The 27532-nt window shown below is 51.5% G+C and overlaps 1 protein-coding gene across 3 annotated transcripts in view; it reads left to right on the top strand.

The window, feature by feature from the left end:
* Positions 1-27532, top strand: part of LOC119973228 (histidine ammonia-lyase-like) — a 68559-nt gene that overhangs the window by 19245 nt on the left and 21782 nt on the right. For all 3 annotated transcript variants that reach the window (XM_038810907.1, XM_038810906.1, XM_038810908.1), the window contains 6 exons: positions 648-787; positions 11869-11916; positions 19163-19310; positions 24893-24988; positions 25087-25145; positions 26875-26955. In XM_038810907.1, coding sequence (XP_038666835.1) covers positions 648-787; positions 11869-11916; positions 19163-19310; positions 24893-24988; positions 25087-25145; positions 26875-26955 — 572 coding nt within the window. The remainder of the gene's footprint in view (positions 1-647; positions 788-11868; positions 11917-19162; positions 19311-24892; positions 24989-25086; positions 25146-26874; positions 26956-27532) is intronic.

The following is a 27532-nucleotide window of genomic DNA, read 5'->3' on the forward strand; positions in this document are numbered from 1 at the left end:
AAGATGATGTTCATGTATCTCAACACTAGATGGAATCACTAAATAGTCTTATAAAAGGCTGCGTCTCGAAGCATTCTGGGAGAAGCTTATGGAGAAGGATAGTGTGAGGTTGAGATAGATTGTTGGTTGTATTAGAGAGACATGATAGATTACTGTAACATTGATTCAATACTGTTATTTTGTTAGCTATTACTCAGCAGAGTGTGTGAAGCATTTAAAGTAGTGCAAAATTTTACTAGCTTTGTTTTAAATTCATAGCTTGACGTTCTTTGTAAACCCTACGAGCGGAATTCTCCGACCCCCCTGCCGGGTCGGAGAATCGCCAGCGGGCCGCCCGAATCACGCTAAGCCGCCCCGATGCCGGGACACAATTCTCCGCAGAGCGGAGAATCGGTGCCACTGGGTCCGCCGTGGTCGGCGCGGCGCCGGTCGGCGTATGCTAGCCCCCTGTGGGCTGCAGAATGGGGGCCCGGAACGGGCGCTGACGCCGGAGTAAAACACTCCCGTTTTTACACCGGCGTCGGCACTTAGCCACCCAATGGGAGAATCCCAGCCTACTACTTTTAGCTATCTTGGAGAACTATACAAGGAACATCACAAATGTGATCACGCACCTTTTTAAAATGGACATATTCTGTTTCCTGTAGCTTCCTGTCTATCCTACGTCCCAGAGAAGGGAACAGTTGGGGCGAGTGGGGACCTCGCTCCCCTCGCTCACCTTGCCCTGGGACTGATGGGCGAAGGCAAAATGTGGTCACCGAAAAGTGGCTGGGCTGATGCTAAATATGTAAGTTCCCTGTTTCTTGCTTTAAATTAAATTGGTTGACAATGCATTTAATGACACTAGGATCTGGTGGGCATGTTGCGACCCACAGCACCAATATCTGAATGATTATAGTTTGATGTACAACAGATAGAGAAAATCATATTCCTTGTCATTCGGCAAAGGTGAAACTACTTCAGACAGAGGTAGAGTTACAACATGACATAACAGCAACTGGGTGAAGCTACAACACGGGAATACTTGCGTGGAAACAATGGAAGCAGTAAGTGATAGACAGAGCTAAGCAATTCCACAACCAACGGATCAGATCTAAGCTCTGCAGTCCTGGTATGTTCAGTCGTGAATGGTAGTCAACAACTCACTGGAGCAGGAGGCTCCAGAAATATCCCCATCCTCAATGGTGGGGGAATCAAACATCAATGCTAAAGGCAAGGCTGAAGCATTTGCAACAATCTTCATGCAGAAGTGCCAAATGGATGATCCATCTCGGTCTCCTCCAGAGGTCCCCATTATCACAGATGTTAGTCTTCAGCTAATTCGATTCACTCCACATGATATCACTGGACACTGACGACACTGGATACTGAAACGCGTATGGTTCATGACAATATTCCAGCAATAGCACTGAAGACTTGTGCTCCAGATCTTGCCGTGCCCCTAGCCAAGCTGTTCCAGTACTACTACAACTCGGGCACCTACCTGGTAATGTGGAAAACTACCCAAATATTTCCTGTCCACAAAAGAGGGCGTATCCAACCTGGCCAATTACCGCCCTATCAGTCTGCTCTCCATCATCAACAAAGTGATGGTAGTATCATCGACAGTGCTACCAAGTGACACTCAGCAATAACCTTCTCACTTGCATTCAGTTTGGATTCAGCTCCTGACCTCATTACAACCTTGGTTCAAACATGGACAAAGGGGCTGAACGCCAGAGGTGAGGTGAGAGTGACTGCCCTTGACATCAAAGCAGTACTTGACTGAGTATGGCATCAAGGAGTCCGGGCAAAACTGGAGTCAATGGGAATCAGGGGGAAAAGGTTCCACTAACTGGAGTCATACCTGGAACAAAAGAAGATGGTTGTGGTTCTTTGTGATCATTCAGCCCAAGACATTGCTGCAGGAGTTTGTCAAGGGAATGCCCTAGGCCCAGCTGCTTCATCAATACCCTTCCTTCAATCATAAGTTCAGAAGTGATGACTGCACAATATTCAGCACAACTCACAATTCCTCAGATAATGAAGCAGTCCATGTCCAAATGCAGCAAGGCCTAGACTATATCCAGGCTTGGGTTGACAAGTGGCAAGTTACATCGTGTCACACAAGTGCCAGGCAATGACCATCTCCAATAGGAGTGAATCAAACCATCATACCTTGACAATCAATGTCATTACCATAACTGAATCCTCCACTATCAACATCCTGGGGGATACCATTGATTAGAAACTGAACTGGTCTAGCCATACTGTAGGTCAGAGGCTAGGAATCCTGGGTGGAATTCTCTGATAATAAGGCTATGTCCCCACGCCCGTGAGAAAATGGACGCGAATCACTCTGGACTTTCCTGGTGATTCTCCGTTTTGAAGGGGACTAGCAGATCCCAGGAGTAGTCCATGCAGCTGCCGATACGGGCCCTGCATTTCCAGCCGCGGATTGTCCATCCTGGAGGCACCCCACGGTGACTGATGCCCCCTCCCCCACCAGGGCGGCCGCGGACTCCGAGTGCCCGCCAGTTGGCCACGGAGAATCGCCGCGGGGGCCTCTTTCAATGGCCCCCGACCGGCACCGCGTCGACCGGTCCCCGGAGAATCGCGGGAAGGCGTCAGACCCGTGATGGGGTGTGACGCCCCATTCTCCACCCCTGGCCCCTGTTGCGGGTAACTCACCTCCTGGGCACCCAAAGCTTGTCCACCATCTACAAGGCACAATGGAATACTCCACTTACCTGGATGAGTGCAGCTCCAAGAAACTCTATACCATCCAGGACAAAGCAGCTCACTGATTGCTAGCCTTTCCACCAACATTCACTCCCTCCACCACCATAGTAGCAGCAGTGTGTATCATCTACAAGATGCACTGTCGGAATTCACCAAGATTCCTTCGACAGTACCTTCCAAACCCTCGACCCCTAACATCTAGAAGGACAAGGGCAGCTTGCGAACACAACCCCCTAGAGGTTCCCCTCCAAGTCACTCACCATCCTTACTTAGAAATATGTCACAGTTCCTTCTCTGTTGCTGGGTCAAAATCCTGGAGCACCCTCTGACAGCACAGTGAATGTACCTGCACACAGGGACTGCAGCAGGTAAGGAAGGTAGCTCACCAGTACTTTCTCAAGGACAATTATGGATGGGCAATAACTGCTGGCTCAGCTAACTGAGTCCACATCCCTTAAAAATGAATTAAAACATTTCTAAACACAATCACTATTGATGCCCGAAAATTTGTCAACCATCTAATAGGCACAAGTCAGGAGCGAAGGAATACTCTCCACTGAAGCTGTGTACCTCTATCAACACTCATGAAACTTGAAACCATCCAGGGCAAAGCACCCCACTTGATTGCCATCCCATTCACCATGTTAAACATTCACTCCCTCCACCACTGACACACAGTGGCAGCGTATGTACCATCTACAAGGTGCACTACAAGTCTCACCAAGTCTCCTTGACAGCATCTTCCAAACCCACAAATGCCACCATCTAGAAGGACAAGGGCAGCAGATACAGGGAAATACCACCACCTGAAAGATCCCCACAAGGCCACTGGATTTCTAGATTCCAAATATGTCAATGGGTATGGGGAGAACCCTGGAGTATAGTGTTGAGACAGAGGATCAGCTATGATCATAGAAAATAGGAGCAGAAGTCGGCCATTCGGCCCTTCCAGCATGCTCCCCCATTCATTATGATCATGGCTGATCAAATAACCCAGTAACCAAGTGCTATATCTAAATCCTTCTTGAAAACATACAATTTTTTGCCCTCATCTGCTTTCTGTGGTAACAAATTTTACAGGCCGACCATTCTCTGGGTGAATAAATTTCTCCTCATCTCAGTCCTAAATGGTCTAACCTGTATCCGTAGACTGTAACCCCTAGTCCTGGACATACCCATCATCGGGAACATCCTTCCTGCAACTACCCTGCCTAGTCCTGTTAGAATTTAATAGGTTTTTATGAGATGCCCCCTCATTCTTCTGAACTCCAGCGAATACAATCCTAACCGATTCAATCTCTCCTCATAGGCCAGTCTCACCATCCCAGGAATCAACCTGGTAAACCTTCGCTGAGCTCCCTCTATAGCAAGAACATCCTTCCTCAGATAAGAAGACTAAAACTGCACACAATATACTGGGTGTGATCTCACCAAGGTTCTGTATAATTGCAGCAAGACATCTCTGCTCCTGTACTCAAATCCTCTTGCTTACCTTCAGTGACTAGTGTACAAGGACACCCAGGTCTCATTGCCATTGTCCTCTCTTAATTTATAGCCATTCAGATAATCATCTGCCTTCCTGTTTTTGCTACCAAAGTGGATAACCTGGCATTTATCCACATTATACTGCATCTGCCATTCATTTGCCCACTCACTCAACTTGTCCAAATCACTGCATCCTCCTCACAGCTCACCCTCCCACCCAGCTTTGTGTCATCTGCAAATTTGGAGATCTTATTAGTTCCCTTATCTAAATCAGTAACCGATCCCTGCGGTAGTCCACTAGTCACTGGCTACCAATTTGAAAAAGACCCGTTAATGCACGGGGTCAGAGGTGAGCTGGCAGGATGGATACAGAACTGGCTAGGTCATAGAAGGCAGAGAGTAGCAATGGAAGGGTGCTTTTCTGATTGGAGGGCTGTGACTAGTGGTGTTCCGCAGGGATCAGTGCTGGGACCTTTGCTGTTCGTGATATATATAAATGATTTGGAGGAAAATGTAACTAGTCTGATTAGTAAGTTTGCGGATGACACAAAAGTTGGTGGAATTGCAGATAGCGTTGAGGACTGTCAGAGGATACAGCAGGATTTAGATCGTTTGGAGACTTGGGCGAAGAGATGGCAGGTTGAGTTTAATCCGGACAAATGTGAGGTAATACATTTTTGAAGGTCTAATGCAGGTAGGGAATATACAGTGAATGGGAGAACCCTCAAGAGTATTGACAGTCAGAGAGATCTAGGTATACAGGTCCACAAGTCACTGAAAGGGGCAACACAGGTGGAGAAGTTAGTCAAGAAGGCATACGGCATGCTTGCCTTCATTGCCCGGGGCATTGAGTATACGAATTGGCAAGTCATGTTGCAGCTGTATAGAACCTTAGGCCACACTTGGAGTATAGTGTTCAATTCTGGTCGCCACATTACCAGAAGGATGTGGAGGATTTAGAGAGGGTGCAGAAGAGATTTACCAGGATGTTGCCTGGTATGGAGGGCATTAGCTATGAGGAGAGGTTGAATAAACTCTGTTTGTTCTCACTGGAACGACGGAGGTTGAGGGGCGACCTGATAGAGGTCTACAAAATTATGGGGGGCATAGATAGGGTGGATAGTCAGAGACTTTTTCCCGGGGTAAAGTGGTCAATTACTAGGGGGCATAGGTTTAAGGTGCGAGGGGCAAGGTTTAGAGGAGATGTACGAGGCAAGTTTTTTACACAGAGGGTAGTGGGTGCCTGGAACTCACTGCCGGAGGAAGTGGTGGAAGCAGGGACGATAATGATGTTTAAGGGGCATCTTGACAAATACATAAATAGAATGGGATTGGAGGGATACGGACCCCGGAAGTGTAGAAGATTTTAGTTTAGATGGGCAGCATGGTAGGCACAGGCTTGGAGGGCCAAAGGGCCTGGTCCTGTGCTGTACTTTTCTTTGTTCTTTGTTTTAATTCCTACTCTTTGTTTCCTGTCTGCCAACCAGTTTTCTCTCCATCTCAATACACTTCCCCAATCCCATGGACTTTAATTTTACACACTGATCTCTTATGTGAAAGTCGCCATAGTCCCAGAAGACTGTTTTCCCCTTTGAGGGGGAGAGCTGACTGGTGATGATTTAACCTGAGGGTCATCACACCTCAGGTGAGGGACAAGATTGAGAAGGTAGGCCTTCATTGGTAACCTCAGCCGGTATGGGGGTTGAACCCGTGTTGTTGACATTGCTCTGCACCACTAACCAGCCAACTGAGCTAACCTACCTTCAATATGGGACCTGTCAAAACCCTTCTGAAAGTCCAAATAAACAACATCCACTGGCTTCTTCCCATCAACTCTACTAGTTACATCCTCGAAAATTCCAGTTGATTTGTCAAGCGCGATTTTCCATTGTAAATCCATGCTGACTCTGTCAGATCCTGCCACTGTTTTTCATGTGCTCTGCTGTTAAATGTTGAATGGCGGAGGAGGCTCATAGGGCTGACTGGCCTACCCTGCTCCTATTTTCTATGTTTCGTCATCCTGACTTGGAAATATATCGGTCGTTCCTTCACTGTCACATGTCCTGGAACACTCTCCCTAATGGCACTGTGGGTGTACCTAGATCCCAGGAACTGCAGTGGTTCAAGAAGGCAGCCCACCACCACCACCTCAACGGGCAATTAGGAATAGTAATGAAATACTGGCCTAGCCAGCAAAGCTCACATCCCATGAAAGAATTAAGAAAAGCTTCACGACTCCCCCACGTGTAGCCAGCCCCTATCACAGTTTACTTCTAGTGAATCTAACCTGCTAATGTTCATGACTTCTACCTGAACTAGTGTTTCTTCCACACTTCCTCCCTTACTGAGGCTGTATCCAGGAAACCTAACTTCTCCTTTTATTCTGAAACCCTAGTCTTCACTCTGTATCTCAGACATCTCAGACTCTTCAAATACACTTCTCCACCGCCTTCACTCTTCAAACATGCTGTGCTTTGTTGTCATTGAATTCTCAGTGTTAATCTCAGGGTGATGGGGAAGCTGGCGGGGGTGAAGGAGGTAGTGGCGGTGGTGGGATGGGTGCATGTGGGAGGGTGGGAGATGGGGAGGTACCTTTGGTCAAAAACCTATATTCTTTTGTCTTCCCCTACAAACATTACTTCTGTGGTCAGCAGATGCACAGGTGCCTGAATGACATCACAGGATACTGACAATTAAATACTATCAACGCCCCTTGACTGCTTGTGGTGGTCAACCGGACACTGCCAAAATTATGGCTGTTCAAATGGTGGCAGGAATGTGGCAGGAAGACCGGGCGACTATTTTAACTGCCCACGGCCCCATTCCCCTCAGTGAGGCTAAGTTAACATTTCTGCAGTCGGTGCTTTGTGCCGCAGTCGGTGCTTTGTGCCTCAGTAAATAAGATGGCAAAAGAAAATCTGACCTGTGACGTTCCCAAAAGAAAATCGGGCCTGTGACATTCCCAAAAGAATATCTGGCCTGCAACATTCCCAAAGAAAATCTGGCCTGTGACACTCAAACAAATAGCTGGCCTGCGATATTCCCAAAAGAAAATTTGGCTTGAGACGTTCCCCAAAGAAAATCTGGCCTATGACATTCCCAAAAGAAAATTTATACTGAGACATTCCCAAAATAAAATCAGACCTACGATATTCCCAAAATAGAATTTGGCCTGATACATTCCCAAAAAAGAATCTGGATTGCGATACTCCTGAAGGAAAGTCTCGCCTGCGACATTCCCAAAAGAGAATCTAGCCTGAGACATTCCCAAAATAAAGTCAGGCCTGAGATATTTCCAAAGGAGTCTGGCCTGCGCCATTCCGAACAGACAATCTGGTCTGTGACATTCCCAAAAGAGAATCTAAGCTGCAACTTTCCCAACAGAGAATCTGGTCTGCAACGTTCCCAACAGAGAATCTGGCCTGCAACATTCCCAAAAGAAAATATGGCCTGCAACATTCTCAGAAGAAAATCTGGCCTGCGACATTCTCAGAAGAAAATCTGGCCTGCAACATTCCCGAGAGAGAATCCGGTCTGTGACACTCGGAATAGAAAGTCTCACCTGCAACACTCCTGGGAGTTCTGAGCAGATAATTAAATGGACTTCGACCCTCTTAGATTGGACTCCTTGGTAACTGAGCGGGGCTCGAGTCAATGAAACTATTCCGTATCACTGGAATCACTGCCTTCATCTTCAGGAACTGGTTATAGAACATAGAACTGTACAGCACATTACAGACCCTTCGGCCCACGATGCTGTGCCGAACTAGTCTGAAAATAAGATCAAATCAACCTACTCCCAATCATTCTAGTGCACTCCATATGCCTATCCAATAACCGCTCGAAAGTTCCTAAAGTGTCCGACTCCACTACCATAGCTGGGATTGCGTTCCACGCCCCAACCACTCTGAGTAAAGAACCTACCTCTGACATCCCTCCTATATCTTCCGCCATAAACCTTATAGTTATGCCCACCTGTAAAAGCTACATCCACCGGAGGAAAAAGTCACTGAATGTCCACTCTATCCCTCTCATCATTTTACACACCTCAATTAAGCTACCTCTCGTCCTCCTTCGCTCCAATGAGAAAAGCCCTAGCTCCCTCAACCTTTCCTCATAAGACCTACCCTCTAATCCAGGCAGCATCCTGGTAAATCTCCTTTGCACCTTTTCCAAAGCTTCCACATCCTTCCTATAATGAGGTAACCAGAGCTGCACACAATACTCCAAATGTGGTCAAACCAAGGTCTTGTACAGGTGCAGCATAACCTCATGGCTCTTAAACTCAATCCCCCTGTTAATAAATGCGAACACACTATAGGCTTTCTGCATTGCTCTATCCACTTGGGTGGCAACTTTCAATGATCTATGATAATGAACTCTCTGCTCCTCCACATTCTTCAGAACCCTGCCGTTCACCCTGCAATCCACATTCAAATTTGTCCCACCAAAATGAATCACCTCACACTTATCAGGTTTAAACTCCATCTGACACTTTTCAGCCCAGCTCTGCATCCTATTAACCTCTCTTTAAGCCTACAACAGCCCTCCACATTATCCACTACTCCACCAATCTTGGTGTAATCAGCAAATTTACTACCCCAACCTTCAACTCTATCATCCAAGTCATTGATAAAAATCACAAATAGCAGAGGAGCCAGCACTGATCCCTGTGGTACACCGCTGGTGACTGGGCTCCAGGATGAAAATTTACCATCTGCCACCACCCTCTGTCTTCTATGTGATAGCCAGTTACTGATCTAATCGGCCAAATTTCCCTCTATGCCATGCCTCCTTACTTTCTGCATTAGCCGACCATGGGACACCTTATCAAAAGCCTTACTAAAATCCATGTTTAACGACATCAACTGCTCTACCTTCATCTATGTACTTAGTTACCTCCTCAAAGAATACAATCAAAATTGTGAGGCAAGACTTACCCTTCACAAATCCGTGCTGACTATTCTGGATTAAGCTGTATCTTTCCAAATGGTCATAAATCCTATCCCTCAGGACCCTTTCCAATAATTTACCTATGACCGAAGTGAGACTAACCAGCCTATAATTCCCAGGGTTATACCTATTCCCTTTCTTGAACAAGGGGACAACATTCTCCTCTCTCCAGTCTTCTGGTACTATTTCTGTAGACAGTGAGGACACAAAGATTAAAGCCAAAGGCTCTGCAATCTCATCCCTCGCCTCCCAAAGAATCCTCGGATATATCCCATCAGGCCCAGGGGACTTATCTATCCTCGGGCTTCTCAAAATTTCTAACATATCTTCCGAATATCTACTTCCTGCAGCCTGTATCGCACTATCCTTCTCAACCACATGGCCCTCTTCTTTGTGAACACTAAAGAAAAGTATTCATTTAGGGCTTCTCCTATATCTTCAGACTCCATGCACACGCTCCCACTACTGTCCTTGACCGGCCCTAACTTCACCTTGGTCATTCTTTTATTCTTCACATAAGTGTAAAAAGCCTTGGGGTTTTCCTTGATTCTACCCGCCAAGGACTTCTCATGCCTCCTCCTAGCTCTCCTAAGCCCATTCTTGAGCAGATTCCTAGCTATCTTGTATCCCTCAAGTGCCCTAACTGAACCTTGTTTTCTCATCCTTACATAAACACCCTTCTTCCTCTTGACAAGACATTCAACCTCTTTTGTAAACCATGGTTCCCTCACTCGACCATTTCCTCCCTGCCTGACAGGGACATACATATCAAGGACTCGCAGTATTTGCTCCTTGAAAAAGCTCCACATCTCAATTGTGCCTATCCCGAACAGTTCCTGTTTCCATATTATGCGCCCCCATTCTTGCCTAATTGCATCGTAATTACCCTTCCCCCAGTTATAAATCTTGCCCTGCCGTATGTTCCTATCCCTCTCCATTGCTATACAGTAGTCCCCCTTTATAACGCGGGTGTTGGGGTCCAAGACAGCCACCCGCGTTGCATCCGAGCCGCGGATATCCATGATGGGGGTTTTAAATTTATTTTAAAATCTATGCTAGCGCTTCCCATTGTGAGTCTACGGGGGGCGGGGGGAGAGGTCAGACCCCCGTAGACTCACAATGGGAAGCGCTAGCATAGATTTTTAAATAAATTTAAAACCCCCATCGTGGATCCAATTAAAACAGTGTCAATTTCAGCAGCCGGCTCACTTTGATCCGGAGAGGGAAGCTGCTCTCACTGAAGCAATCAGCCGGCCGCTGAAATTGACACTGCCCGCTGCTCTCTCCCTCCAATCCAACTTTTAAGTTTTAATGTTTCTGATTGGAGGGAGAGAGCAGCCGGCAGTGTCAATTTCAGCGGCCGGCTGATTGCTTCAGTGAGAGCAGCTTCCCTCTCCGGATCAAAGTGGGCCGTCCGCTGAAATATGACACTGCCCGCTGCTCTCTCCCTCCAATCCAACTTTTAAGTTTTAATGTTTCTGATTGGAGGGAGAGAGCAGCCGGCAGTGTCATATTTCAGCGGACGGCCCACTTTGATCCGGAGAGGGAAGCTGCTCTCACTGAAGCAATCAGCCGGCCGCTGAAATTGACACTGCCGGTTGCTCTCTCCCTCCAATCAGAAACATTAAAACTTAAAAGTTGGATTGGAGGGAGAGAGCAGCGGGCAGTGTCAATTTCAGCGGCCGGCTGATTGCTTCAGTGAGAGAGCAGCTTCCCTCTCCGGATCAAAGTGAGCCGGCCGCTGAAATTGATACAACTGACAGTTGGGGTCCATAAGCCCCCCCCGCGGTATATCGCGAACCGCGGTATTGCGGAGCGCGGTATAACGGGGGACTACTGTAGTGAAAGTCACCGAATTGTGGTCACTATCTCCAAAGTGCTCTCCCACAACCAAATCTAACACTTGGCCCGGTTCATTACCCAGAACCAAATCCAATGTGGCCCCGCCTCTTGTCGGTCTGTCCTCATATTGTGTGAGGAAACCCTCCTGCACACACTGGATAAAACAGCCCCATTCAAACTATTCGAATTACAGTGGTTCCAATCAATATTTGGAAAGTTAAAGTCACCCATGACAACTACCCTGTGATTACCGTACCTATCCAAAATCTGCATTGCAATCTTTTCCTCCACATCTCTGTTACTGTTTGGAGGGCCTGTAGAAAACTCCTAATAAAGTGACCGCTCCTTTCCTATTTCTAACTTCAGCACACACCACCTCAGTAGACAGATCCTCCTCAAACTGCCTTTCTGCAGCCATTATACTATCCTTGATTAACAATGCTACTCCTCCACCGCTTTTACCAACTTCCCTAATCTTACTGAAACATCTAAACCCCGGAACCTCCAACAACCATTCCTGCCCCTGTTCTATTCACGTCTCCATAATGGCCACAGCATCGTAGTCCCAGGTACCAATCTATGCTTCAAGCTCACTAACCTTATTCCCGATGCTCCTCGCTTGAAGTAGACATACTTCCAACCACCCTGGTGAGTATGTAGGATACCTCCTCTTCTGAACAAATATTCAGTCTGAATCAAATCTGCATTTTCCACAAGTTTGTGTGGATTTAAGGCATTATTGTACAGAATTCAACTCAATAGCAGCAGCTTGTTAAATATTCCTCCACGCCATGAATTTTGATTTGTATTCTGTTTAACATATCACTTGGAAATATCTGGTGCAATAATAGAACATTTTCTCTTTAGGTTTTACAAGCTCATGGACTGAAACCTGTATCACTCAAACCAAAAGAGGTAATTCCAGCATTTGTATCTCCAGCTGATCTTTCTTTCTATAACTGGCACTATTTTTGTGAGCAACCATGGCTGGATTCTCCAAAAGTGGGACTATGTCCCCATGCTAGCGTTTTACTCCAGACTTTCCTGAAAAAAATATAGAGCAGTTCCCTTCCCTGCAGGGGGCTAGTAGGGATCCGGGGAGCTTCACGCAGCTTTGGCTGCAGATACGGGCCCCCGCACCTCTGGTTCTGGGTCTGTGCATAGCAGTCTCCAGCGGCTGCTCCAAGCGCCATGGTGCACACGGACCATCAGCAAGAAAGAAGGTCCCCCCCGATCGGCCCTGCACCGCTTCATCTGACCTGTCCGATCCCAGCCCTGGGCGCCCATAAGGCCGCCCCCTGGGGATGGATCCCCCACCCCCATCAGGTTGGCCGCGGACTGAGTCCGCAGCCACTGCGCAAGAGTCCTGACCGGCCAGACGTGGTTAGAACCACGTCGTCAGGAACCCGGCCGGTCGGGACCGGAGCATCGCTGGGAGGACCTCTGGCAATGGCCCCCCAGCCGCGCGGCGTGATTTGCGGGCGAGCGATTCTATCGTGGGAGGGGCGCCGGGCCCAATTCAGGCTTGAAAATGAAAATGAAATGAAATGAAAATCGCTTATTGTCACGAGTAGGCTTCAATGAAGTTACTGTGAAAAGCCCCTAGTCGCCACGTTCCGGCGCCTGTCCGGGGAGGCTGGTACGGGAATCGAACCGTACTGCTGGCCAGCTTGGTCTGCTTTAAAAGCCAGCGATTTAGCTCAGTGAGCTAAACCAGTCCCTAAAAGTCGATTCTCCGCATCCGCACCAAATGCGATTTCGGCGTGGGGCTGCGGAGAATTTAGCCCACTATCTGTGTGTTTAAGTCTTTTCTGATCAGCTCTGGGTTGTTTAAAGAAAGAAGCTGCATTCATATAGCACCTTTCACAAATTCAGGGCACCTCAAAGCACTTTACAGCAATGAAATAAGAACATAAGAACTAGGAGCAGGAGTAGGCCATCTGGCCCCTCGAGCCTGCTCTGCCATTCAATGAGATCATGGCTGATCTTTTGTGGACTCAGCTCCACTTTCCGGCCCGAACACCATAACCCTTAATCCCTTTATTCTTCAAAAAACTATCTATCTTTACCTTAAAAACATGTAATGAAGGAGCCTCAACTGCTTCACTGGGCAAGGAATTCCATAGATTCACAACCCTTTGGGTGAAGACGTTCCTCCTAAACTCAGTCCTAAATCTACTTCCCGTTATTTTGAGGCTATGTCCCCTAGTTCTGCTGTCACCCGCCAGTGGAAACAACCTGCCCGCATCTATCCTATCTATTCCCTTCATAATTTTAAATGTTTCTATAAGATCCCCCCTCATCCTTCTAAATTCCAACGAGTACAGTCCCAGTCTACTCAACCTCTCCTCATAATCCAACCCCTTCAGCTCTGGGATTAACCTAGTGAATCTCCTCTGCACACCCTCCAGCGCCAGTACGTCCTTTCTCAAGTAAGGAGACCAAAACTGAACACAATACTCCAGGTGTGGCCGCACTAACACCTTATACAATTGCAACATAACCTCCCTAGTCTTAAACTCCATCCCTCTAGCAATGAAGGACAAAATTCCATTTGCCTTCTTAATCACCTGTTGCACTTGTAAACCAACCTTCTGTGACTCATGCACTAGCATACCCAAGTCTCTCTGAACAGCGGCATGCTTTAATATTTTATCGTTTAAATAATAATCCCGTTTGCTGTTATTCCTACCAAAATGGATAACCTCACATTTGTCAACATTGTATTCCATCTGCCAGACCCTAGCCCATTCACTTAACCTATCCAAATCCCTCTGCAGACTTCCAGTATCCTCTGCACTTTTCGCTTTACCACTCATCTTAGTGTCATCTGCAAACTTGGACACATTGCCCTTGGTCCCCAACTCCAAATCATCTATGTAAATTGTGAACAATTGTGGGCCCAACACGGATCCCTGAGGGACACCACTAGCTACTAATTGCCAACCAGAGAAATACCCATTTATCCCAACTCTTTGCTTTCTATTAATTAACCAATCCTCTATCCATGCTACTACTTTACCCTTAATGCCATGCATCTTTATCTTATGCAGCAACCTTTTGTATGGCACCTTGTCAAAGGCTTTCTGGAAATCCAGATATACCACATCCATCAGCTCCCCATTATCTACTGCACTGGTAATGTCCTCAAAAAATTCCACTAAATTAGTTAGGCATGACCTGCCCTTTACGAACCCATGCTGCGTCTGCCCAATGGGACAATTTCTATCCAGATGCCTCGCTATTTCTTCCTTGATGATAGATTCCAGCATCTTCCCTACTAACGAAGTTAAGCTCACTGGCCTATAATTTCCTGCTTTCTGCCTACCTCCTTTGAAGTTTTGTTGATGTGAGATGCCGCCATGTTGTGTTATAGTTGTCTAATGTAGAGGCCTAGAGGATTGTTTGGTTAAGCAGTAACTGTTTATCAATAACACATAACTATATAGATTGGCTTTAATTGGTGATTATTGATTTCTCACCACTCCGTGGCAGGATTCGGTTCTTACCAACCGGGACGGGCCGGTTAGGTCGCAAACCGATCGGCACCCGGTGCACTTCCCAATTCTGGCCTCTCCCGCAATCTAATTCCTGCTTTGTACTCTCACTCAAGCGTGACGTGGCCATTAAATTGTGCAGCCCATGACTTCCGGTGGCGGCTATGAGGGAGTAAGTCACGCATTTGGTGGCTCTCACTCCGGTCAGACTTTAAGACCTTTTCCCCCGACTTTTTTGAACTTTTGAGCGCTGGAGTGAAAAGCAATAGCACTCTAGATCTGAATCCATACAGAGTTGTATCGACTTAAGGAGCGGAAGGGAGCAAAAACAGGCGAAGAAGGAGCTGAACAAAGGTGGTATGGAAGCTCAAGTGGGAGGAAAGATGGCCGATGAACGGACCACGGAAAGGACGGTCCAGGCAGCACTGGACAACATGCTGAAGGTCATGAAAGAGAGCTTCGCAGCCCTGAAGCGGGATAATTTGGAACCGCTCCAGAAAGTGGTGGAGCGACTGGACCAGAGGCTGGATGCTCAGGATAAGAAGGTCCAGGCACTGGAGAAGACAGTGGAAGAGCAGGCGGATTTCCAAATGGTCGCGGACGTGGAAATTAGAAAGTTGATGGAGCAGCAAGCAAGGCTGATGGACAAGCTGGAGGACCTGGAAAACAGGTCCCGCCGACAGAATCTGAGAATCATTGGGCTCCCGGAGGGGCCCGAGGGAGTGCATGCCCCGGCATATGTGGCAGACATGCTGCAGAAGCTGGTGGGGGATGATTTCTTCCCGCGTCCGTTGGAGCTGGACAGGGCACACAGAGTGCAGGCGAGGCAGCCGCGAGGGGGGGGGGGCGCGATGGTGGTCAGGTTCCATAGGTTCGTGGACAAGGAGCGGGTTCTACAGTGGGCCAAGAGCACGAAGAGCTGCTCATGGAACAACAGTGTCCTGCGCATCTACCAGGATCTGAGCCAGGAGATGGCCAGAACTACAGACAAATTAAAGAGATCCTGTTTAAAAAGGTCAAGTTCGGGCTACTTTTCCCGGCGCGGCTTTGGGTCACATACCGGGAACAGCAACATTATTTTGACGACCCGGAGGAAGCGATGGACTTCGCTAAGGGGCATGGACTGGTGCCGAACTGAGGACCCATGGACTCAAGTCAGAGTGTACTAAGGGATGTTTGCATTTGTTCACAGATTGCCCTTCGTGTTAGCGATGTCGTTCGGCATGCTCTTTTACTTCATATTGGGGGTGTTCTTGTGTTTGTGTTTGCCTGTTTGAAAGTTTTAAAGTTAAAGCCAAAGTTATAGTTAAAGTTTAAGTTGTTGGGTGTGGGGGGCTGTTCAGGTTCTTTTTGCTATTTTTCTGGGAATGGTGGGAGGGGGGTGGGTGGTAGCTCCCACCTCATTACACAGTTTGAATTGCACTATTGCGGGGGCGAGCTTTGTTCTTTGTTTTCTCTCTGTTTCAGTCCCAGAGCAATTGCTCAAATAGGGCTATTCTGGGGAGGTGGTGTTGAAGGGGGGGAACAATAGATGGGAGACATGGTGGCGCCGGAGTTGAGGCGGACAGCACAGTTGCGGATGGGGGTGGTAGATTTCTCATGGTCCGGGGCAAGCTTGAGGGGGTGAGGGTGGTCCTAGTGAATGGTTACGCTCCAAACTGCTGGGGAAAATCCCCGACTTGGATTCGCACAAGTTGATATGGGTGGGGACTTTAATACAGCCCTCGATCCCGACCTGGACCGGTCGTGCTCCAGAACGGGCAGGGTGCCGGCAATGGCAATGGAACTGAGAGGGTTCATGGAACAAATTGGGGGGGGGGGGGGGGGGGGGTAAACCACTGGGGAATCAGCCGGCTGACGGGGAAGGAGTTCTCGTTCTATTCACATGTTCACAAGGTTTATTCTTGTATTGACTTCTTTATTATGAGTAGGGACTTTTTGAAGTGGGTGAGGGACACAGAATACTCGCCTATCACTATTTCGGACCATGTTCCACATTGGGTCGACCTGCAGATCAGCAAAGAAAGTTACCAGCGCCCACAATGGAGGTTAGAGGTGGGATTGTTGGCAGATGAGAGGGTGTGTGAGAGATTGGGGAAATGCATGCAGGACTACCTGCAGGTCAACGATACAGGGGAAGTCTCAGCAGCGTGGGCAGCACGGTAGCATGGTGGTTAGCATAAACGCTTCACAGCTCCAGGGTCCCAGGTTTGATTCCCGGCTGGTTCACTGTCTGTGCGGAGTCTGCACGTCCTCCCCGTGTGTGCGTGGGTTTCCTCCGGGTGCTCCGGTTTCCTCCCACAGTCCAAAGATGTGCGGGTTAGGTGGATTGGCCATGCTAAATTGCCCGTAGTGTCCTAAAAAGTAAGGTTGGGGGGGGGGGGGGGTTGTTAGGTTATGGGTATAGGGTGGATATGTGGGTTTGAGAAGGGTGATCATTGCTCGGCACAACATCGAGGGCCGAAGGGCCTGTTCTGTGCTGTACTGTTCTATAAGCGGTGCTCTGGGAGGCGCTGAAGGCGGTGGTGAGAGGGGAACTGATCTCAATCCGAGCCCATAGGAACAGAACGGATCGGGATACTCAATGTGATTATGATGCCCCCGGAAGGCAGAGAGGTGGAGGTAGTGGTTGCAATGGATGCCGAAAAGACTTTTGACCGGGTGGAGTGGGACTATTTATGGGAGGTGCTGGGACGGTTTGGGTTTGGAGAGGGCTTTGTGGACTGGGCTAAATTGCTATATCAGGCCCCGGAGGCTAGTGTAAGGACGATCAGGACAACATCTGTTTGCGTTGGCCATAGAACTGCTGGCAATTGCTCTGAGAGCGGCAAGGGGATGGAAGGGAATGGTCGGGGGGGGATAGAACACAAGGTCACGCTCTACGCGGATGACCTGCTTTTGTATGTGTCAGATCCAGCGGCAGGGATGGACGGGGTTATGGAAATCCTAGGGGAATTTGCCCGGTTTTCGGGCTACAAGTTGAGCATGGCAAAAAGCGAGATGTTTGTGGTGCAGGCGAGGGGTCAGGAGAATAGGCTGAGGGAGCTACCGTTTAGGCTGGTTGGGGAAAGTTTTAGGTATTTAGGGATACAAGTGGCGCGTGACTGGGGCAAGATGCATAAGTTGAACTTGTCTAGGCTGGTGGAGCAAATGAGGAACGAGTTTCGGAGGTGGGATGCGCTCCCGCTGTCACTAGCAGGGAGCAGGGAGAGTACAGACGATGAAGATGACGATCCTCCCGAGATTCCTGTTTATTTTTCAGTGTCTCCCTATTTTCATTCCGCGGTCCTTCTTTAAAAGAATCAATAAAACCATCCTGGGATTTGTTTGGGCGGGGAAGTCCCCGCGGGTAAAGAGGGGGATGCTGGAATGGAACCATAGTGAGTGGGGACTGGCGTTGCCGAACATCAGCAACTACTACTGGGCGGCTAACATAGCCATGATAAGGAAATGGATGGTGGGTACAGGGTCGGTTTGGGAGCGGGTGGAGGCTGCTTCGTGCAGGGGCACCAGCTTGGCAGCCCTGGTCACGGCTCCCCTGCCGCTCCTGCCGGCCAGGTACTCCAGCCCTATAGTGGTGGCGGCTCTGCGGATTTGGGGCCAATGGAGGAAGCATGCGGGGGAAGTGGGAGTGTCGGTCTGGTCCCCAATATGTGACAACCACCGATTTGTCCTGTGGAAGATGGATGGCGGGTTTCGAGCGTGGCGGAGGGCGGGGGTGGTAAGGATGGGCAACTTGTTCCTGGAAGGGAGCTTCGCGAACATGAGGGCACTGGAGGAGAAGTTCGGGCTGGCGAGGGGGAATGACTTTCAGTACTTGCAGGTGCAGGATTTTGTATGCAGACAGGTCCCATCCTTTCCACACCTTCCACCAAGGGGGATCCAGGACAGGGTAATTTCCAGGGGTGAGGTAGGGGAGAGGGGGGGAGTCTCAGATAGTTATAAGGAGCTTATGGGAGCGGAGGACACAGGGACCGAGGAACTGAAACTCAAATGGGAAGAGGAGCTTGGTGGGGAGTTGGAGGGAGGCGTATGGGCAGACGCTCTGAGGACGGTAACTGCAACCGTAACATGTGCCAGGCTCGGCCTGATTCAGTTCAAGGTAGTTCACCGGGCCCACATGACGGTGGCCCGGATAAGCAAATTCTTTTGGCTGGAGGACAAGTGTGCTCGATGTGGGGGAGGATCAGCAAACCATGTCCACACGTTCTGGGCGTGTCCAAAACTCAGGGGATACTGGCAGGGATTTGCGGACATCATATCCCAGGTACTGAAAACAAGGGTGGTGATGAGTCCAGAGGTGGCGATGTTTGGGCTGTCGGAACACCTGGGAGTCCAGGAGGGGATAAAGGCCAACGTGTAGAGTAGGGGGGAAGAATAGGCAGGTCTATTTGCGAGAGAGGAACTGTTATTTGCGCTATGTTTTTTGTAATAGGTATCTGCACATTAATGTATATTGTTGCTGTTTACAATGCCAAAAAATACCTCAATAAAATTGTCTGTTTAAAAAAAAAAATTGTGCACCCCATTCTCTGGCCATTCAAGCAATTCTCAATTTGTTCTTTCATGTTGTATTGGTTGTCTTGTGGTGTGAGGTTGCTGAACCACATTCCCCAGTGATGGTGTATGTATTAGAGTATTGTGTGTTCTGTTTGATCACACAGGGACTAGCTTTGATCAACGGGACTCAGATGATCACATCGATGGGAGCCGAGGCCGTGGAGAGAGCAACAGCGGTTGCTCAACAGGCAGACATTATAGCAGCTCTAACACTGGAGGTTCTGAAAGGCACAACCAGAGCCTTTGACAGTGGTGAGTGCTTACTGGGGGCTACTCCATATTCAACTGTGGTGAGTCTGACTCCTTGGGTCACACAGTACACACATGGAGATAACCTTGACCACCATCCTAATCCAACTTTTTAAACTGAACTATTGCATTTAATCTTTGCTAGAATATTTATTTATTAGATTGTTTGGATGAATGAAAGAATGAGACTATCTGCTCTTCCATGGCACTTAGATATAGGCAGTAAATGCTGGCTTTACCAGTGTCACCTACAACCCGTAATGAGTTAACATAAAGGCACTAATCAGGCCACGTGCCACAACCTATTCATAAATATTACCAAACAAAGCCCCCTTATTAACAACCCACACAGACCCCTCACCCACCGCACATACCCCTCACCCACCGCACATACCCCTCACCCACCGCACAGACTCCTCACCCACCGCACAGACTCCTCACTCACCGCACAGACCCCTCACCCACCGCACAGACCCCTCACCCACCACACAGACCCCTCACCCACCACACAGACCCTTCACACCTCACATAGCCCCTCCCCCACCTCACAGACCCCTCACCCACCACACAGACTCCTCACTCACCGCACAGACCCCTCACCCACCGCACAGATCCCTCACCCACCACACAGACCCCTCACCCACCGCACAGACCCCTCACCCACCGCACAGACCCCTCACCCACCGCACAGACCCCTCACCCACCGCACAGACCCCTCACCCACCGCACAGACCCCTCACCCACCGCACAGACCCCTCACCCACCGCACAGACCCCTCACCCACCGCACAGACCCCTCACCCACCGCACAGACCCCTCACCCACCGCACAGACCCTTCACACCTCACATAGCCCCTCCCCCACCTCACAGACCCCTCACCCACCACACAGACCCCTCACCCACAGCACACGGCCCCTTACCGACCTCACAGACCCCTCACCCACTGCACAGACCCCTCACCAACCGCACAGACCACTCACCCACCTCATGGCCCCTCACCCACCGCACAGACCCCTCACCCACCACACAGACTTCTCACCCACCGCACAGACCCCTCACCCACCGCACAGACTCCTCACCCACCACACAGACCCCTCACCCACCGCACAGACCCCTCACCCACCGCACAGACCCCTCACCCACCGCACAGACCCCTCACCCACCGCACAGACCCCTCACCCACCGCACAGACCCCTCACCCACCGCACAGACCCCTCACCCACCGCACAGACCCCTCACCCATCGCACAGACCCCTCACCCACCGCACAGACCCCTCACCCACCGCACAGACCCCTCACCCACCGCACAGACTCCTCACTCACCACACAGACTCCTCACCCACCACACAGACCCTCACCCACCACACAGACCCCTCACCCACCACATGGCCCCTCACCTACCATGCAGCCCATCACGCAGCCTCTCACACGGAGCTTGACGAATACACAATTAGGATGGTGATGTATCGTCAATGACGACGAGACGAGAATGGTGAAACAATCGAGGCTTTATTGAACAAGATGTGCCTCCTGTAGTTGGCAGCAGAATGGGAGCAGTGCAGCAGTCAACACACTTTTATACACCGCTGAGAGGAGCCAGCAGGCAGGGACTTACCATGGTACCTGTAATACATGGGCATTACCGTAATAGACTTACATAGAATTTACAGTGCAGAAGGAGGCCATTCAGCCCATCGAGTCTGCACCGGCTCTTGGAAAGAGCACCCTACCGAAGGTCAACACCTCCACCCTATCCCCATAACCCAGTAACCCCACCCAACACTAAAGGCAATTTTGGACACTACGGGCAATTTGGCATGGCCACTCCACCTAACATGCACATCTTTGGACTGTGGGAGGAAACCGGAGCACCCGGAGGAAACCCACGCACACACGTGGAGGATGTGCAGATTCCGCACAGACAGTGACCCAAGCCAGAATCAAACCTGGGACCCTGGAGCTGTGAAGCGATTGTGCTATCCACAATGCCACCGTGCTATAATACATGCAATGTGTTACTAGTGGTGTTTCCACAGATGGGAATACAGTGATACGGACCCTGTAGTGCAAAAGGTTTTAATTTAGACAGGCTTCATGATCAATGATGGCTTGGAGGGCCGAAGGGCCTGTTCCTGTGCTGTATTGTTCTTTGTTCTCACCCATTTCACAGACCCCTCACACAGCCCTCCACCCAGCACACAGCCCCCCACCCAGCACACAGCCCCCCACCCAGCACACAGCCCCCCACCCAGCACACAGCCCCTCACCCAGCACACAGCCCCCCACCCAGCACACAGCTCCCCACCCAGCACACAGCCCCCCACCCAGCCCCTCACTCAGCCCCCCACCCAGCACACAGCCCCCCACCCAGCACACAGCCCCCCACCCAGCCCCTCACTCAGCCCCCCACTCAGCCCCCCACCCAGCACACAGCCCCTCACCCAGCACACAGCCCCTCACCCAGCACACAGCCCCTCACCCAGCACCCAGCCCCTCACCCAGCACCCAGCCCCTCACTCAGCACACAGCCCCTCACCCAGCACACAGCCCCTCACCCAGCACACAGCCCCTCACCCAGTACCCAGCCCCTCACTCAGCCCCCCACCCAGCACCCAGCCCCTCACTCAGCACACAGCCCCTCACACAGCCCCTCACCCAACACACAGACACCCACCCAGCACCCATCCCCTCACCCAGCCCCTCACCCAGCACTCAGCCCCCCACCCAACACACAGCCCCTCACCCAGCACACAGACCCTCACCCAGCACACAGCCCCCCACCCAGCACACAGCCCCCCACCCAGCACACAGCTCCTCACACAGCCCCCCACCCAGCACACAGCCCCCCACCCAGCACACAGCCCCTCACCCAGCACACAGCCCCTCACCCAGCCCCTCCCCCAGCACCCAGCCCCCCACCCAGCACACAGCCCCCCACCCAGCACTCAGCCCCTCACCCAGCCCAGCACCCAGCCCCCCACTCAGCACACAGCCCCCCACCCAGCACTCAGCCCCTCACCCAGCCCCCCACCCAGCACACAGCCCCCCACCCAGCACTCAGCCCCTCACCCAGCCCCCCACTCAGCACACAGCCCCCCACTCAGCACACAGCCCCCCACTCAGCACACAGCCCCTCACCCAGCACACAGCCCCTCACCCAGCCCCTCACCCAGCCCCTCACACAGCCCCTCACCCAGCCCCCCACCCAGCACACAGCCCCTCACTCAGCACCCAGCCCCCCACCCAGCACACAGCCCCTCACCCAGCACACAGCCCCTCACCCAGCACCCAGCCCCTCACCCAGCACACAGCCCCTCACCCAGCACACAGCCCCTCACCCAGCACACAGCCCCTCACTCAGCACACAGCCCCTCACACAGCCCCTCACCCAGCACACAGCCCCCCACCCAGCACACAGCCCCTCACCCAGCACACAGCCCCCCACCCAGCACACAGCCCCCCACCCAGCACACAGACCCTCACCCACCACACAGCCCCTCACCCAGCACACAGCCCCCCACCCAGCACCCAGCCCCCACCCAGCACACAGCCCCTCACACAGCCCCTCACCCAGCCCCTCACACAGCCCCCCACCCAGCACACAGCCCCTCACACAGCCCCCCACCCAGCCCCCTCACCCAGCCCCCTCACCCAGCCCCCTCACCCAGCCCCTCACCCAGCCCCTCACCCAGCCCCTCACCCAGCACACAGCCCCTCACCCAGCACACAGCCCCTCACCCAGCACACAGCCCCTCACCTAGCACCCAGCCCCTCACCCAGCACACAGCCCCTCACCCAGCACCCAGCCCCTCACCCAGCCCCTCACCCAGCCCCTCACACAGCCCCTCACCCAGCACACAGCCCCTCACCCAGCCCCTCACCTAGCACACAGCCCCTCACACAGCCCCTCACTCAGCAGGCAGACCCGTGGCCTTGTTTTCCCGTACCCTCTAGGGCTCCGAAATTCGACAGTCCTCCATCGAGAAAGAAGCCCAAGCCATTGTGGAAGCTGTGCGATATTGGAGGCATTACCTGGCCGGCAGGCGATTCATTCTCCTCACTGACCAACGGTCAGTAGCCTTCATGTTCAATAATACACAGCGGGGCAAGATCAAGAACGACAAGATTCTGAGGTGGAGGATCGAACTCTCAACCTACAATTACGACATCTTGTAACGTCCTGGGAAGGTCAATGAGCCCCCAGATGTCCTGTCCCGCGGTACATGTGCCAGCGCACAAGTAGACCGACTTCAGGCCCTCCACAATGACCTCTGTCACCCGGGAGTCACCCGTTTTTTTTCATTTTGTCGAGGCCCGCAACCTGCCCTACTCCATCGAGGAGGTCAGGACCATGACCAGGGACTGCCAGGTCTGCACAGAGTGCAAACCGCACTTCTATCGGCCAGACAGAGCGCACCTGGTGAAGGCTTCCCACCCCTTTGAGCGCCTTAGCATCGACTTCAAAGGGCCCCTCCGCTCCAATGACCGTAACGTGTGCTTCCTCAACATAGTTGATGAGTGCTGACGTTTTCCCTTCGCCATCCCATGCCCTGACATGACCTCGGCCACTGTCATCAAAGCCCTGCACAGCCTCTTCACCTTGTTCGGTTTCCCCACCAAAACCACAGTGATCGGGGCTCCTCGTTCATGAGTGATGAGCTGCGTCAGTTCCTGCTCAGCCAGGGCATTGCCTCAAGCAGGGCTACCAGCTACAACCCCCAGGGAAATGGACAGGTGGAGAGGGAGAACGCAACGGTCAGGAAGGCCGTCCTCCTGGCCCTATGGTCTAGAAGTCTCCAAGTCTCCCGCTGGCAGGAGGTCCTTCCCGATGCGCTCCACTCCATCCGGTCGCTCCTGTGCACTGACACCAACGAGACCCCACACAAACATATGTTTGCCTTCCCCAGGCAGTCCACCTCGGGGGTCTCGCTCCCGTCCTGGCTGACAGCCACAGGGCCTGTCCTCCTCCGGAAGCATGTGAGGAACCACAAAACCGATCCGCTGGTCGAGCGGGTTATGCTTCTCCACGGCGAGACACAGTCTCCCTCCGGGACCTGGCACCCGCTGGTTCCCCACCCGACCCTCCACTGTAGACATCCATTACCATCGCCCCCGCGCCTACATCGTCTCCCTCTCTGTCGACGCTTCTAGAAGAAGAAGTGGACGACACGCTCCCGGTGTTGCAGGTCTCAACACCAGTGCCCACACCACAGCCGGGACTGAGGAGATCACAGCCGATGGTTAAAGCTCCTGATAGACTTAATCTATAAGTTTGCTTCACTCCCGCTGGACTTTTTTTTAACAGGGGGTGAATGTGGTGAACCACTGTTATTGTAGTTCCACTGCTGTTCCACTGTTACTTACAGTTACTGTTTGTTCCATTGTTACTCACTGTGTTATATATTGTTGTTCTTCCGTGGCTCCACCCCAGTGTGTGTTGTAGATAGTTAACTGATCTGTAGCCCTGTCTCCAGTCTGGGTTCAGCAGCAGACAGGCTACATCTTAAAGTATTAAAACCATTACTTTGTTTTCTACAACTTGCCTCGTGTGTAATTGATGGTGCATCACTGTTATTACTGTTTAGACATTCATGAGTTACGGCCTCATCCTGGCCAGGTGGAGGTAGCTTTTCGATTTCGATCACTGCTGGGGTCTGATCACCATCCCTCGGAAATAGCAGGTAAGCCCCTCTTAAGTATGAAGCCATTAATGGCGATTTTGAGTGCACTTCTGGAGGTTTCTTCTGGGCATTTCTGTAACGTTGTGTTCCCTTCACAGAAAGCCACAGGTTCTGTGACCGTGTTCAGGATGCCTATACCCTACGATGCTGCCCACAGGTAGGCACTTCCAACACTTCTCTGGAACCTGACGGTTTCAGACCCCTTTCTGACTAGGCTACAGCCAGCAAACACTAATAATTGGCACATTAAAACCCTAATGAACTGGATCACACGTACTGTGATGCTGCTAATTACCCCATTCTATTTCCTGTTCACAGCCTCACACTCATAGAATCCCTAAGGTGTAGAAGGAGGCCATTCTGCCCATCGAGTCTGCATCAACCCACCGAAAGAGTGCTCTACCTAGAGATGATCTTATTGAATGGCAGAGCAGGCCTGAGGGGCCGAGTGGCCTACTCCCAGTCCTAATCCCTATGTTTATGGTGAGATAATGATTGGGTCTGGATTCTCCGCACCCCGACGCCGAAATCATGTCCGGCGCTGGGGCGGAGAATCCAGTTTCCTGCATGGAATCGGGACCGGCGCCGGTTCCTCGATTCTCCGGCCCCTGAAAAGCCATCGCGCCACGTACCCCCGACCTTCGACCATTGTTTCAGGCCCGCCTCGCTATTCCCCACCCCCAACCGGCCAAAGTCCCGACGGTGTATTCCTAATATGGTCCCAGCCGTTCAGGAAACTCGCGAGGTGTCTGCAGACTCAGTCCGCGGTCACCATGGTCAGGGGGCGGGCCAATCGGAGGGCAGGGCGGGCCTCATACGGGACAGTGCCTTTATTGCGCACGACCAATCGGGGACACTATTTCCGCGGTCCAGCTCTGCGGTCTGAGTCCGCCATGGAGCACGCCGTGGCCCCTGGAGGCCGCAGCCGGGCGCATGCGCGGTCTCTGACCCGGAAGTGCTGGGGGGCCATAGCTGGAGCTGCGAGCTTCACGACGGCTCCCTGCTGCCCCCTGCAGGGCTGTGAATATGTGGACTTTTGTCGCCAGTTTGTTTGGTGTAAAAGCCCACAGTTTTCACGATGGCGTAGGGATATAGCCCCTGAAACGGAGAATCCAGCCCCAGATATTTGGTTTAATGATGTTGGTTGAGGGGTAAATATTAGCCAGAACATTAGGGTTAAATTGTCTTGCTCTTATTCAAAACAGCATCATGCCATCTCTTACTTCCATCTGAAACCCTCAGTTTAAGATCTCATCCGAAAGGTGGCGCCTCCCAAGGTTCTGAGCTCCCTCGGTACTGCACTGGGGTGTCAGCCTGGAGTATGTGCTCAGTTCCATCATTAAGCCAAGGCTGATACCAATTTTCAGAATAAAAGAAGCTCCTCTGATAAGATGCAGACACTTCATAGAATCATAGAATTTACAGTGCAGAAAGAGTCCATTCGGCCCATCGGGTCTGCACCGGCCCTTGGCAAGAGCACCCTACTTAATCCCACGTCCCCACCCTATTCCCGTTACCCAGTAACTCTACCTACCCTTTTGGACACTAAGGGCAATTTATAACGGCCAATCCACCTAACCTGAACATCTTTGGACTGTGGGAGGAAACCGGAGCACCCGGACGATCCCTTGCAGACATGGGGAGAGCGTGCAAACTCCACATAGACAATCACCTGAGGCTGGAATTGAACCCGGGTCCCCGGAGCTGTGAAGCAGCAGGACTAACCACTGTACCACCGTTCCGCCGGTACAGGATTAACTCAGTAACAAATTTTCATTCATTTGAGCAGGTTGAAGACTACGGGAGTATGGACATTCTTGCTCAGTGAAGTAAAACAAAACGTTGCTGCCATTTGTGTGATTTGATACAATTGTGTTTTTTTGCAGGTGCATGGGGTGGTGAATGACACTATCGCATTTGTGAAAAATATAATCGAGACTGAGATTAACAGTGCCACAGATAATCCAGTATCCTTTCTGATTTTAGTGTGAAATTTTTTGTAGAGTGTTAACTCTGGGTCTACCAGTGAAACACTAAAGGAGGCACAGAGGTAAGGGGCGTGAATCCCGCCCCCGCCGGCTGCCGAATTCTCCGGCGCCGGGGTTTTGGGGGGGGGGGGGGAATCGCGCCGCGCCGATCGGGGGAGCCGTTGGCAGCGGCCCCCCGGCGATTCTCCGGCCCGCGATGGGCTGAGTGGCCGCCCGTTTTCAGCCAGTCCCGCCGGCGTAAATCACAACAGGTCCTTACCGGCGGGACCTGGCTCCATAGGCGGCCTGCAGAGTCCTCGGGGGGGGGGGGGGGGGGGGGGGGGGGGGGGATCTGGCCCCGGGGGGTGCCCACCGATCCGCGGGCGGGCCTGTGCCGTGGGGGCACTCTTTCCCCCCCCACCAGCCGCTGTCAACCTCCGCCATGGCTGGTGCGGAAAAGAACCCCCCTGCACATGCGCTGGGATGACGCCAGCACACGCTGGCGCTCCCGCGCATGCGCCAACTCACGCCGAACGGCGGAGGGCCCTTCGGTGCTGGCCGGCACGGCGCCAAACAC

This window comes from Scyliorhinus canicula, chromosome 11 (assembly GCF_902713615.1).
Source record: "Scyliorhinus canicula chromosome 11, sScyCan1.1, whole genome shotgun sequence".
NCBI lineage: Eukaryota > Metazoa > Chordata > Chondrichthyes > Carcharhiniformes > Scyliorhinidae > Scyliorhinus > Scyliorhinus canicula.